The sequence below is a fragment of the Ciona intestinalis genome, unplaced genomic scaffold (genome assembly GCF_000224145.3).
Source record: "Ciona intestinalis unplaced genomic scaffold, KH HT000141.2, whole genome shotgun sequence".
Classification (NCBI taxonomy): domain Eukaryota; kingdom Metazoa; phylum Chordata; class Ascidiacea; order Phlebobranchia; family Cionidae; genus Ciona; species Ciona intestinalis.
In genome coordinates, this window is record NW_004190463.2 from 84,412 (window position 1) to 96,958 (window position 12,547).

Genomic DNA, 12,547 nt, shown 5'->3' on the forward strand with positions numbered 1-12,547 from the left:
TTTTGTCAGTGATGAATAATATGAGCAATGCTAAATAAACATATCAGGTCTCAACCTATGTCACCCATACTGACTGAGGCCTATAACTAATTTATCTGTATGGCTGTAAGTCAATATCTTCTTAAAATAAACAGCAGTGTTTTCCAACGTTTGTGGCCTTTCTGTTATCAAGTGCATTTTTTTTATGAAAAGCACCCTTGAGTAACTTATAGAAGATATTACCTTAACAGTAGTGCTTACATTATATAGAGTAGTGTTTAAATTTTCTTTCCACCCAGGTGTAAGCAACACTTCTGCAGCTCAATCTGATTCACAGGTAAGCAGCTAACAGATAGGTTTGGAGAAATTAAAAGTTAATTATCATAAAATTGGTAATATAAAAACCGTAAAATTCAATAAATTGAATTAGTATAATTAGAACCCATTAAGCTTATGAGAATTTCATGGCTAATAGAACGCAGGTTTATAACATTAGTTGGGTTCAATATAAAGTGTAAAATAGAGTAGGGCTAACTTTGGCCTACATCCCAGGCCCTATCGGGACTTTTTGAACTATTTACAAAATTTCAAATAGAAAATATTTTTCTTTAGAAAGCTTACTTCAACCAGAACTTTAACAAGTATGGGACCATCAATGTGGATGCTGCAGTGATTGATGAAACTATCACACAGGTCGTTGATGAGGTTGGTAAAGATCTGGCACAGGGTATGGCATCATTCCACTTGCCCAGGCTTGATGATCTTATCATTGTGTCAAAAAACAGTTATTGGAAACCGAGTAGTCCTTAGTTTATATTTTCAGCCATAAAATAATAAATCACCCACAAAATTACATACGTGGTAATTTATAAGTGCGCCCAGGTGTATAAATCAGAACATCCATGTTATAACGACTCTCAATGCCCACAAGAAATAAATAAGTTACACAAGTGGTAATTTGTAAGCATGAGGTGCATGATATAAAATAACTTAATTTGAGTTTCATAGTTCAGTAGTTATGTTTATATATACAAACCTTTTGATTGCAACATCAATGTAACATTGTGTTTATCAAGGATCCAAATAATCAGCAAGATGAACCTCAACCAACTGAGGTTCAGCTGCAACAGAATGTATTAGAACAGAAGGCTCATTTGGAAAAGGTGAAATTAGCAAATTAATTGATTTTTAGTGGGTGTAGTTAATGAATTAGTAATTTCAGTCTTTTCTGCTGTTAAGATGGCAATTTGTAACCTAATTAGACTCTGCATAGATAATATGGAACTTTTACAAGCCTTTTGGTAATTGCAAGATATTTTAAACTTAGGTTTCAACAAATCCCAATTAACTGATAGTTCTGCAAGCAGTGTTCTCGAGTACAATGTTATTTTTCAAACTTATTTCTGTAGCTTAAAGAAATTGTACAAAAGAAGAAATTTGATTCGGTGATAAAACCAGAATGGGAAGAATTTATATACGAGAAATGGAAAAATTATGGAGGGTAGGATTAACAATCAAACAGTATCACTATTAGACAACAAACAAAAGTTATTATTATAGACTTATCATGTAAATGTGCAAGTGATTATGTTTAATGACTGTTGTTTTGCTCTTAATTCCACTACTATAATTGGATTATGAATTCACATTAAAAAACAACCTACATATAGTACTGTGGGTTAAGATAGGACACATTAGAACATAATATCCAAATATCTTGATCGTGTTTTAAACAATTAACAGCGGTCTATCGGAGTCATGAGGATACGGTTTTATAATTCTTTGAATGTTCTTTATTTTCTACCAAGCGGGGCTAGAAAATAGAATAAAAAGGTGTCCCATCTTCCCCCACTCAACTATATTGTTTTACCAGTTATGCAGAACTTGTGATGTTTCTGTTTCAATGTTTAATGGCAATCGTTTGGACAATATTCCCTGTTCGTGTGTCATGGTACAAAAGAAGAAACAGCGCAGTTGTAAGTGGATAAATAAATTAATTTTGTTAACCTCCCATGGCGAGTCAAAGAAAGTCGTTATAACATGGTTGTTCTATTTCATTCACATCGTGCCCGCTTACGAGCTATCACGTAGGTATGTAACTTTGTAGGTGTTTTTTTTTTCTTTTAATGTATGACTGACAATTTGAACCACCATGCATGTAACTTTTTAAAACTTTCAAAGAAAACACTCCAACCACTGATCCTCAGCATCGTGAATAACAATATAACAAAGCATTTATATAATCATAATCAAAAGAAGAAATAAATTATGTTATCAACATTATTCTTCTTTCTAGATTGCTAGAAATGTTTTGGCTACAGTTGTGACAGTAGTCCACACCGGTATGATGATAATACATAACAAACGAAAGGAGCCATCTAAACCTCAACAGAAACTTTTTGTAAGATCGTTTTATATGTACAGATTTTTTTTAACATTGAGTGACAAATGCCTAAACAGCCAAAATCACTCTTGACATTGCAAAAAAGTGGTCATAAAAATGATAATGTAAAGTTACATTCTGTCATGAGCTATTAGAGATATTTTTTCTCTATTAACCAAACTGTGTATATTTCCAGGTATCCATAATGCAGTGGTTGTGGCACTGGTTTAAACCAGGCTTCAAACTTCTCAAGATCTTGTTGCTTTTTACTACGACAGTGAGTGATTTAAGTTTGTATTTATTAACCTACACACACAGCCTAACCAAGGTTATTATAGAATCTACACGGGTGATGTCCTGCAGCGTGGCATGCCATGGGACCTAGGATTCATGCCAGTATCGGCACATTACCCCCAACACCCATAGTGCTACCACATAGACCCCACAATAAAGTATTGCCAGTGGCTTTCCCGAAGGTGGGCGACGAGGGCTTCAGTAGTAATAGATGGGAGATAGTGCTTACATATCAAATGTAGAACTACTTTTGGGTTATGATGCAGTGTCAAGAAGCATGGTTGTGGAAAGCCTATATTTGCACCTTAAATTGTGTATGTTTGGAATAAAACATTTTGTTATGTACACATTATAGAACTTATGCTTCTTTACACAGTTGCTCATACATATATCGTCAAACAATCATTATTTGATGTGGTGTCTAAACAAACTGATGACAACTTTTTTCTTTTAATTTGTTACGGTGCATAACAAATCTTGTTTTGTTTATTGAAGTTTTAGTATTGGTGAGATACTTTTAACCCAGCTTGCAATAAACTTAATTGCAAACAAAGAGATTAAATACTGTTTTTAATTTCTTTGGTTTTATGAATTAACTTAATTCTGGAAAATGTGGTCTTACAAATCCAGCCACAAGCAGAAGAAACCCTAATATGGTTCAGAAGATGTTAAAATAAAAACATAAGTGAATGTTCTTTCTGCGGATGGGTAGAGTCATTGAATGGGTGTTTGAATTATTACAACGTTCATTAGAATTGGTAAATGGACATTTTATATAGTGGGGTAGGGGAAGATGGGACACCTTTTCATCCTATTTGCTCGTCCCATTTGGTAGTAAACGAAGAACATTTAAAGAATTATAAAACTGTATCCCCACGACTCCCATTTACCGTTGTTCATTGTTTAAAACACGATCAGGATATTTGGACATTACGTGCAAAAGGTTTTCCCCACCCTACTATATGATAAAATTGTTGCAACTCGACGCCTAAAGTGACGTCACATAACCCAATCACAATACCTAATTAATCAATGCCAACAGTGCGGATACGACTTATCTCATATGAGAGATTTTCCCATGAAAACAAACCCCCCGTTGAACGTGGTTAATGATATCCCGTTCCGCCGATGACAGGCCCAAATCGATTCACTTTTATCGCATGACGTCACACTGCTGTCACGTGATTCTGTCCGGTATATAATTCGCCTTTTCCCTAACACAATAACGAATAACGAGAAACCACTATTGGCACTGAGACCTCGAGGTCAGTCTAGGTTCATGGCGGGCTCTTACGAGCCTTTGCCCAGCCGTCAAGTAAGCTTTTGCCCGATACCGTATCGTGTACTTGTATACCAGAAAAAGGAATAAAACATAGCAAGATATCATGAACTGTTTGGTCTCTGGTTATAAAAGCAATTAGTACTACAGTAGATATAGCACCCCGCTGAAGCCTGTATATGAAGTCGGATCAGCACGAAGTCATATAACCCAACCACCAATCCTGTTTATTCAGTGGCGGCTATAAAATGACGTATATATCTCGAGCTCCATATTGGGTCTTATTAGTTTTAATTAAGTCATAGCATGTTTAACAGCACGACACGTTTAAGTAAAAGCAATTGTATATTTGTTTCGTTTATATCAAGCGCGCTGGAAAGGCGCAGTTTTAACAAACTAATATATAGAAGTGGCGTGTATAGCGTAGCGAGTCAAGCGACGATCCGTCGTATAGGTTCTCTCGCTTTGAGCAAAGTATAGAGCGCGAAAAAAAGGCAGCAAAATAAAGCGAGAGTTGATAAAATTATAAAGAAAAAGAAAGAAAGATAAGGGGACAACCGGACAACTGTATCAGCTGGTATCAGTTTCGTTGTTGTACCCGAGTTTTAGGTACCGAATATAGCATGTGATTTGATCACGGGTTATGATTTATTACTTTATTCTATTTGTAATTCCGCATTTCATATTACTGTAGCTCTAGGCTAACGTTATGTTATACGTAACGCTCTTTTACCGTCACGACCGCTATTTTTATACATTCGTAAACTCAGTACATTGTACATATATGTGTTTACACTAAACATAACTAGAATATTCTTGTGAACAGCGGTGACGCATTGTTGCTACAATAGGCTAATAATACATGACTAAATATTTAACGTTGTTATTTACCAGGGTTTAAGACAATTGTTTTAAATAGACTAAGTTGGCAGAAGGTATATCTAATGACGTACCAACGAAACATCGCAAAGTTTTGGGAATGGGGGCGGAAGATTGTATGTGTAGGTCGTAATTATGTTGACCACTGTGCAGAACTTAAGAACCCAGTGCCTAAATCTCCACTGATATTCTTAAAACCAACTTCTTCGTACGTTCGCGAGGGCAGTGCAGTCAAAATACCTACAGGGTGTAGTACCTTGCACCATGAAGTGGAACTTGGGATTGTTATTTCCAAAAAAGGCGGTGACATACAAACGGACAAGGCCATGGACCATGTGGGGGGATATGTGCTGGCATTGGATATGACAGCAAGGGATTGGCAAGACGTTGCAAAGAGCCAAGGCAAGCCATGGTCAATGGCTAAAGGCTTTGACACAGCGTGTCCTGTCAGTGACTTCATTGAGAAAGACAAAATTTCTGATCCTCATAATATAAAGCTATGGTTGAAAGTGAATAATGAAATGAAACAAAATGGATCAACCAAGGATATGATATTCAATATACCCTACCTGATACATTATGTTAGTACAGTAATGCATCTTGAAGAAGGTGATGTCATTTTGACGGGAACCCCAGAGGGAGTGGGCCCGGTCAAATCTGGTGATGTCATGGAATGTGGAATAGAGTCTGTTATTTCTATGAAATTTCCAGTTCAAATGAAATAATTATAACACCACTAATAAATGTCGTTCATTAATTCTATTGTTATAATCTGAAAATCTATTGCAATAAATGTTTTTGGTACTGCTGTAGTTTACAATTAGTTGATTGAATTCTTCATAACAAACATATACAAAATATGCATTGGGGATTTAAATATTTATGTACATCAAAACGGGGTGTAAATAATTTAATGTTTTAAACCTCATTCCTGCAAAGTTTTATTTAGTCGGCTTTGGTGCTTTATTTAATAGTCTGATAAATTTTTTTCGTCAAAAATTTTTTTTACAGATTTTATGATATATATATATATAATATTAACCACAGTTCAAATTTCCATAAGTTATTTAGGATATGTATCCCTTCAACTTGTGTGTCTTCTTTTTAAATTTTAAAACATAAGGGAATGTTTAGTTTTTCCAACCTTGTCCTATTTCACAGACATTATGTCGCTCATATATTTATAATAACAATGTATCCCATGAATCGAAGGTTGTTTAACATAGTTGGGTGTGCGTTGTTTTGGACCTGAATCATGTCAACATACAATCCACATGAGGGCAGAGGAGAGCGAATTGTGACGAAATTCAAGATCAATTTGCCGCCAACGATTAAAATAACGAAAAGTGAACTCAAGATCAGGAAACCGATTCTTAAACATTTGCTGAGCAAGTTTACACACGGGAATCCTACAATGAAACATGTACGTTGTTGTGTTAAGTTGTATGATTATTATCAGCTTAAGTATGAAAAGAATAGATTGCCGGATGATCCCTTTCAGGCTTGCTACTAATCCCCTTACCTCTTATAATTTCCTTGCAGCAACAGTAATGCAGCGTGTATATAGGCTATAGCATATAGTATATATATTTTTATTAAGTATATATATATATAAGTTTATATAAGTATTATTGATCAATGTCAATTCAATTGTCTTCTACTTGTTAAAAGATTTTAATTATAAACTACTTTGGGAGTTTGCATAAATAGATTAATGTAGTCTCCGTGTTCTTAAACACTGGGGCACAAACTATTTTTATTTATGACTAAAACCTACTTTGCTGATAAAGTTAAGTTGTGGGTTTTGTAAAAAGGTGGGCTGTATAAAAAGTTTAAGAACCTCTTGGTTAAAGCTATATAAATTAAAGCTAAAATATAATTACTGTTTATTATTTGTAGGTGAAAGCCACATTTAGTGCCCCGGTGCCCGTGAAAGCCAGCAATGAATTCTCACTGTCAGTATCTGAACCAGTCATGCATAAAGCGACCGCATCGTTTTCATGGGAACTCCCAGTTTCAGTGAATAATCCTGAACATACAAGGCTGTTTGTACGACCACCTGTATCAAGCAATGATCAAAACCACACATCGTTTAACAAGAGCGAACCGCTTTTAGTTAACGACCCAAACAACACCCAAGTTATAATCGAACAACAACCACAATTCACAAGCAAACCTACAGATAGTTCGCTTGAATGGAATCTGCCGGAGTTCTCGGAAAAAATGATGTCCGTGCTTGAACAGTCTGTGCCTATTATGTCTAATGATAAAGTGCCTGTCCTGGAACAAAGTATTCCAGTGATATCAGATGACCAAGAGTCTGTTCTACTTCATAACATTCCCCTTATATGTAATGAAACACCTGCCGATCTAAAACACAACATTCCCGAAATGGACGGCAACGCTTCCAACTTTGTTCTGCTTAAAAACATCCCAGACTTAGAGTTGATTGAATATACATTGGAACAAAGCATACCACTGCTATACTTAGTTAACACAGAGCTTATTTTCCCTTTTCCTGAACTGCTGGAGGTTCCAACAACATTAGAACACAACAGACCTTTGATGAAAGTGGTTGAATCAATCCTCATTCACCGCAAACCTTTACTTGCTGATCTAACAACCGTTCTTGAACACAACAAACCATTACTTCATTATATAGAAGACATAGTGGAAAACAACCATCCACAATTACTCGATGTTCCACAAATATTTGAGATTGCTGAACCCATTCTAATATTAGATGAAGATTAATATTTAGAATCACCCAAGATTTATTTCAATCACCTGTAGTCATCAGAAAATATAAATTTAGCAACTTTTTAACATTATTATTTTCCGTACAAAAATTTTTGATATCATACTCTCGTTCACCAAGTTTTCTAGTTGTTTATTTCGTCATGCAAACATTAAGTAAAGTACATCCTGTATTAAACAGTCTTTAAACAATATAAAGCTATGAATTTACGAATTTAAATTATTACTGAAATCTCATCAATAACAATTCATCCCTATGCTTCATTGCTGACTAGCTAGTTTTGTATAACCTTATTTAAAAAAAAAAATTTAAATTAACAATTTACTAAACTTGTTAAAATTTACTTGTTTATATTAACAAGTGTTGTGGACAAATTCTGACCAAGATTCCAGGTCCCCTGTGCCCTGTCCCATACAATAAAACATGTTTAATGTATGTAAGTTGGTGATGTTATTGTAACACAACTTTACAGCAATGCTACCCCACATTTCTTATATGACATAAAGTTTTATATTGAATATTCTATGCATTGTGCTCTGCCTTTATTTAGACCAACCCATGCTCATATACAAGGCACTTGGCTATTTCAAAGCTAACATTAATATTTGTTCCCACCAAGTTTTATAATTTGGCTCATATTACCATTTTGTTTATTTTTGCTTTAAAATGTGTGCATTATTTTATTTGTCACTCAAATATTTCTACTTTAACTTTTCAATTTAATAGATTTCAATTTTAGCGTTTCGCTTTTTTAAAAATGTTTTATAAATATTTCTACTTTAACTTTTCAATTTAATAGATTCCAATTTTAGCGTTTCGCTTTTTTAAAAATGTTTTATTTTGTCATTTTCAAAGACATGAACTTTTATTTTTGGGCTAAGTTGCAATTTGCTGGTGAGCTGAAACTTTTATAAGTTTTAATCTATTACTATTTTATATTCCCTAACTGATATTATTGTTGTTTAATATTGCACTTGTGCATGGCAATTATTGCGCTCCATTTTTACCCTTACTATACAGAATTACTTTTTTAAAACAATAAAACTTCATTTTAACATACAGTGTGTCTGGTTCAGTTAAGTGCCTCCCAAACACTATTTGATTGGGTTTCTTAAATGTGGTTCAAAAAATCGTTTAGGTTTGATTAGAAGTAATATATTAGGATGGGGGAAGACGGGACACCTTTGGCACATAATATCCAAAAATCCTGATCGTGTTTTAAATAATTAACAACGGTCTATGGGAGTCGTGAGGATATGGTTTTATAATTTTTGGTTTACTTACTACCTAATGGAACAAGAAAATAGAATGAAAAGGTGTCCCATCTTACCCCATTACATTTTGATTTAACTTTATAAAAATTATGTAAAATATATTATCGCAAAAGGTTTGCAGATTTTAATTTATGTTTTTTATCGTTTAGGTTATACCAAAAAATGGTGGCAAAGCACTGTGCTTGTTGGGCGCTGAGTCATGGCCTACTCAATACATATGAAGTAGGCCATGGCTGAGTGTTTGCCAATTATTCCGCGCCGTGGCTTCGTAATTAACTGTAGGAAACCGTATTCGATGCAAGAGAAAATAATCACCCACAAAATTACATACGTTGCAACTTAAAAGCGGACACGACGTAAATGAAACAAAACACCAGTGTTTTAACGATTGTCGTTGCATCATCACAAAAGAATAAATAATCCACTACCATTCCAACACCACTTTAGTCGGACTTCTTACCTGTTTCTTTTAGCGGAACTAGCTCATTTCTCTGTTTATTCGACCTTCGAAAATCTTCACACGACGCCGAAATCGAATCTGTAAAAAAGCAAATATTTAGAACAGTATTCGTTCTTTTACATAGCGGGGCAACGACAATCGTTATAACACGGGTGTTCTGTTTTATATACGTGACTTTGTGGGTGATTGTCTTTTATGTATGGTTGATAATGTGGACAATCCATTAGTGACCACTGGGGTTATGCAATCATTCAGTGTCTTGCTCAAGGATACATACGCCCACAACGGTGTAAGTACCGAGCTGCGAACCTTAAATACTCTGGTTAAACGACGACCGCTCAAATCAGTGTACAAATACGTCGGTAAAAAGTGTAATTTTGTTTTTAGTATTGAGCAGTTGAATTGCGGTAGCTACATTTATTTGGAACAAGTCGCGCTCTAGAGTGTTTAAGTTATTGTAATATTACAACCGCTAGGTGGATGTAAAGAGCCGTACACCCTCTATATAGGGGAACTTAGGAACACAACGAAATTGTAACTGCATGAAGGCTCGGGACCTGTTTTCTATGTGGAGGCAAGCACGCTAACTATTCAATGACGCCAGATCCGACTCGTGCCAATACCAATCATGAACCATGAATATAGTATAGGGCGAGGAAAGATGGGACAGCTTTAGCATATTCTATCTAAATTTTAAACAATTAACAACCATATATAGAAATCGTAAGGATACGGTTTTATAATTCTTTGAATGTTCTATGTTTACTACCAAATGGGATGAGAAAAATAGAATAAAGTGTGTCCCTTCTTCCCTCACCCTACTAAACAACATAACTTGGCTATCTCTTTAATTCGAATACAGTATCAGAGTTTCAAGTTAATTAAAACTACGAAGAGAAGGAAGTTATCAGCAACACGACAATCATTAAAAACATCCTACAGTTAAAACGCAGAATACTGATACTTACTTCAGTAGGCTACAGGTAAAGACTAAAAGTGTCAGATAAAAGCTCCGCTGCTAAACCAGCTTGGGGCTGCGTTTTTGCCTGCAGTTTGCTATATTGTGACAAAGTACTTGCTACTGTTTAAAGTTTTACCAATCCATTTAACATACTCATTTACCATCAGCACGTGGCGAAGCAACACACAAGTAAAATATGGGGTGTCCAACCGCGTATCATATGTGACATCATACCTATTGTGCCTGAACGTGCGAGTAGACAAGTATGTAGCATGCCTTTATAGCCGTTCAGGTATAAGGTATTTTATATTTTTTTAAATCCGGCAACCCAATAATAGAGTGACCACTGGGTTGAAGCATTTGGCATTAAAAAGGTCTTTTCAAAAGGCATACGCACACAATGGTAGCGGCGTCGAGCATCGAACCCAGAATCCTCTGTTTATGGGCAAACGCTATGACTATTGCCCCACACACCAATATAATATCTGAAATTACTTTTCATAATCACGTATATATTGCTACTAATCAATATAATAAAGGCTTAATGATGCTGCAATGTAACCGCCATACACGCCAACGCATATAATGCATTGCTTATACGAGCTGGGAAGATACTGGTGTTATATGGTAATTAATTTGCTACTTAAAATTTATTTATTAACGCGGTTATTTACAGCGATTATTTCAGGTCAAAGCTAAAATAGTGCAATATTTCGCGTTTCGTCGAGGCTGTGTCGCATGGATGCGATAATGAACAAGGAAATACATTTGTCCAGACTAGGTTATTTTGGGTACTTGTGTAATATTATGTTTTGTTTGCCAATAATAGACAAAGGAAGACAACGCCTATGCAGCGTTTTGATATTTTGATATGAAGCCACCGTGTCGATAAATTGTTTCATGAAACGTAAATATAGAAGTGTTGCTCGCCCCGGCGGAATGGTATTAATACACAGCAACAACAACACGAGTTTTGGGGGTGGTATGCCTAAAATATGGTACATACATGCATGCTGTGAACATGTAGGATTGTAGCGTAACGATAGCAAGACTAATATGTGAACTCTTTGCTACCATGTATAGTAGGGTGGGGGAAGACGGAACACCTTTAGCACATAATATCCAAGTATCCTGATCATGTTTTAAACAATTAACAACAGTCTATGGGAGTCGTGGGAATGAAGTTTTATAAATATTTGAATGTTCTTTGTTTACTGGTAAATGGGACGAGAAAATACAGTTAAAAGGTGTCCCATCTTCCCCCACCCTACTGTATGATATAAATCTAATGCAGATATTTTTCAATTTACTTTCGTTGCAAAATTTTCATTGCACTAATTTGTCATGGCTCATATGCATATAAGACCGGCGTTTCGGCGACTTTCAGGCCGCCTACGTAGGGTAAATACCGCTCAGGGCGCGTACGTTGCACACAGCGGGAAATGACAAAGAAATGGATAAAAAGATGCATGGTTTTCTAAATTGTCCGGCATACAGAAAACATTCCCCTGCAAAGTTATATACGTGGTAACTCGTAAGTGGGAATGCGGTGTTATAAAACAAAACACCCATGTTATAACGACCGTCGTTTTCTCGGCACTTGATAATAAATAAATCGCATTCATTCAATTAATAATAGATAGCCAGCAGCACGCGTATGTTATTTGAGCAATCGCTTGCAAGAGGCACGTCCGGGAAGTCCACACCTTCTACCTGAAACGTCTACTTTGACGTTATGAACCCGTGCACCGAAAAGTGTTAGCGAAACCAAGATGGTTAAACTGGAATAGCTTCCTCAACACCCACGTACACTCTTTCCTTTTGCGTCAAGCGGGGTTTCCTTTCCCTCTAGAAGTGTTGATATAAATCCTTCATGACACCGGACACCGCATTAAGCGCGGTTCAATCAGAATATCTATGCGGCACCCGCTTCATGTAGTAGGCCGGGGGAAGATGGGACACCTTTAGCACATAATACCCAAACAACCTAATCGTATTTTAAACAGTTAACAACGGTCTATGGAAGTCGTGAGGATACGGTTTAATAATTCTTTAAATATTTCTTGTTTACTACCAAATGAGACGAGAAAATAGAATAAAAAAGTGTCCCATCTCCCCCCACCCTACTGTATAAACCAGAAAAAGTGGAAATGTCCGAAAAGAGTTTTATCAGCATTTTAGTATTTTGGCGATTTAAGCTTTAGATACACAAGGTGTTAGTAATTGCGGAAAGGTGTTTTGTTCAGTTAATCTGACGAAAGGAGTTGGTTTATATTTTTA

The 12,547-nt window shown here is 35.7% G+C and overlaps 2 protein-coding genes and 1 long non-coding RNA gene across 4 annotated transcripts in view; 2 read left to right on the top strand and 1 right to left on the bottom strand.

The window, feature by feature from the left end:
• LOC100179376 overlaps nt 1-2,874 on the top strand; it is a 4,820-nt gene extending 1,946 nt beyond the window's left edge. Inside the window, exons 3-9 of the mRNA XM_026839013.1 lie at nt 592-684; nt 1,056-1,142; nt 1,389-1,480; nt 1,853-1,955; nt 2,276-2,380; nt 2,559-2,639; nt 2,701-2,874. Of these exons, the coding sequence (XP_026694814.1) occupies nt 592-684; nt 1,056-1,142; nt 1,389-1,480; nt 1,853-1,955; nt 2,276-2,380; nt 2,559-2,639; nt 2,701-2,715 (576 nt within the window). The 3' untranslated portion in view covers nt 2,716-2,874. The remainder of the gene's footprint in view (nt 1-591; nt 685-1,055; nt 1,143-1,388; nt 1,481-1,852; nt 1,956-2,275; nt 2,381-2,558; nt 2,640-2,700) is intronic.
• LOC108950400 overlaps nt 1-12,547 on the bottom strand; it is a 34,804-nt gene that overhangs the window by 2,993 nt on the left and 19,264 nt on the right. Inside the window, exon 2 of the long non-coding RNA XR_003396924.1 lies at nt 9,307-9,384. This is a non-coding gene — a long non-coding RNA (uncharacterized LOC108950400). The remainder of the gene's footprint in view (nt 1-9,306; nt 9,385-12,547) is intronic.
• Nucleotides 4,826-7,835, top strand: LOC100178133. 2 transcript variants are annotated; one of them, XR_001975219.2, is made up of 2 exons: nt 4,826-6,237; nt 6,714-7,645. XR_001975219.2 is itself a non-coding variant. In XM_002126554.4 (2 exons), the coding sequence occupies exons 1-2, from the start codon at nt 6,070-6,072 to the stop codon at nt 7,566-7,568; spliced, it is 1,023 nt and encodes a 340-aa protein (XP_002126590.1). In that variant the 5' UTR covers nt 5,851-6,069; the 3' UTR covers nt 7,569-7,835. The 2 variants fall into 2 exon arrangements, 1 of the variants encoding a protein (XP_002126590.1); XM_002126554.4 differs by having other exon boundaries at nt 5,851-6,237; nt 6,714-7,835.

What these genes read in the sequence shown, in the direction of transcription:
- LOC100178133 (XM_002126554.4), top strand. Translation starts at nt 6,070, where the DNA reads ATGTCAACATACAATCCACATGAGGGCAGAGGAGAGCGAATTGTGACG. An exon ending in GGAATCCTACAATGAAACAT is followed by an intron (nt 6,238 to 6,713) that starts GTACGTTGTTGT and finishes TATTATTTGTAG; the next exon opens with GTGAAAGCCACATTTAGTGC.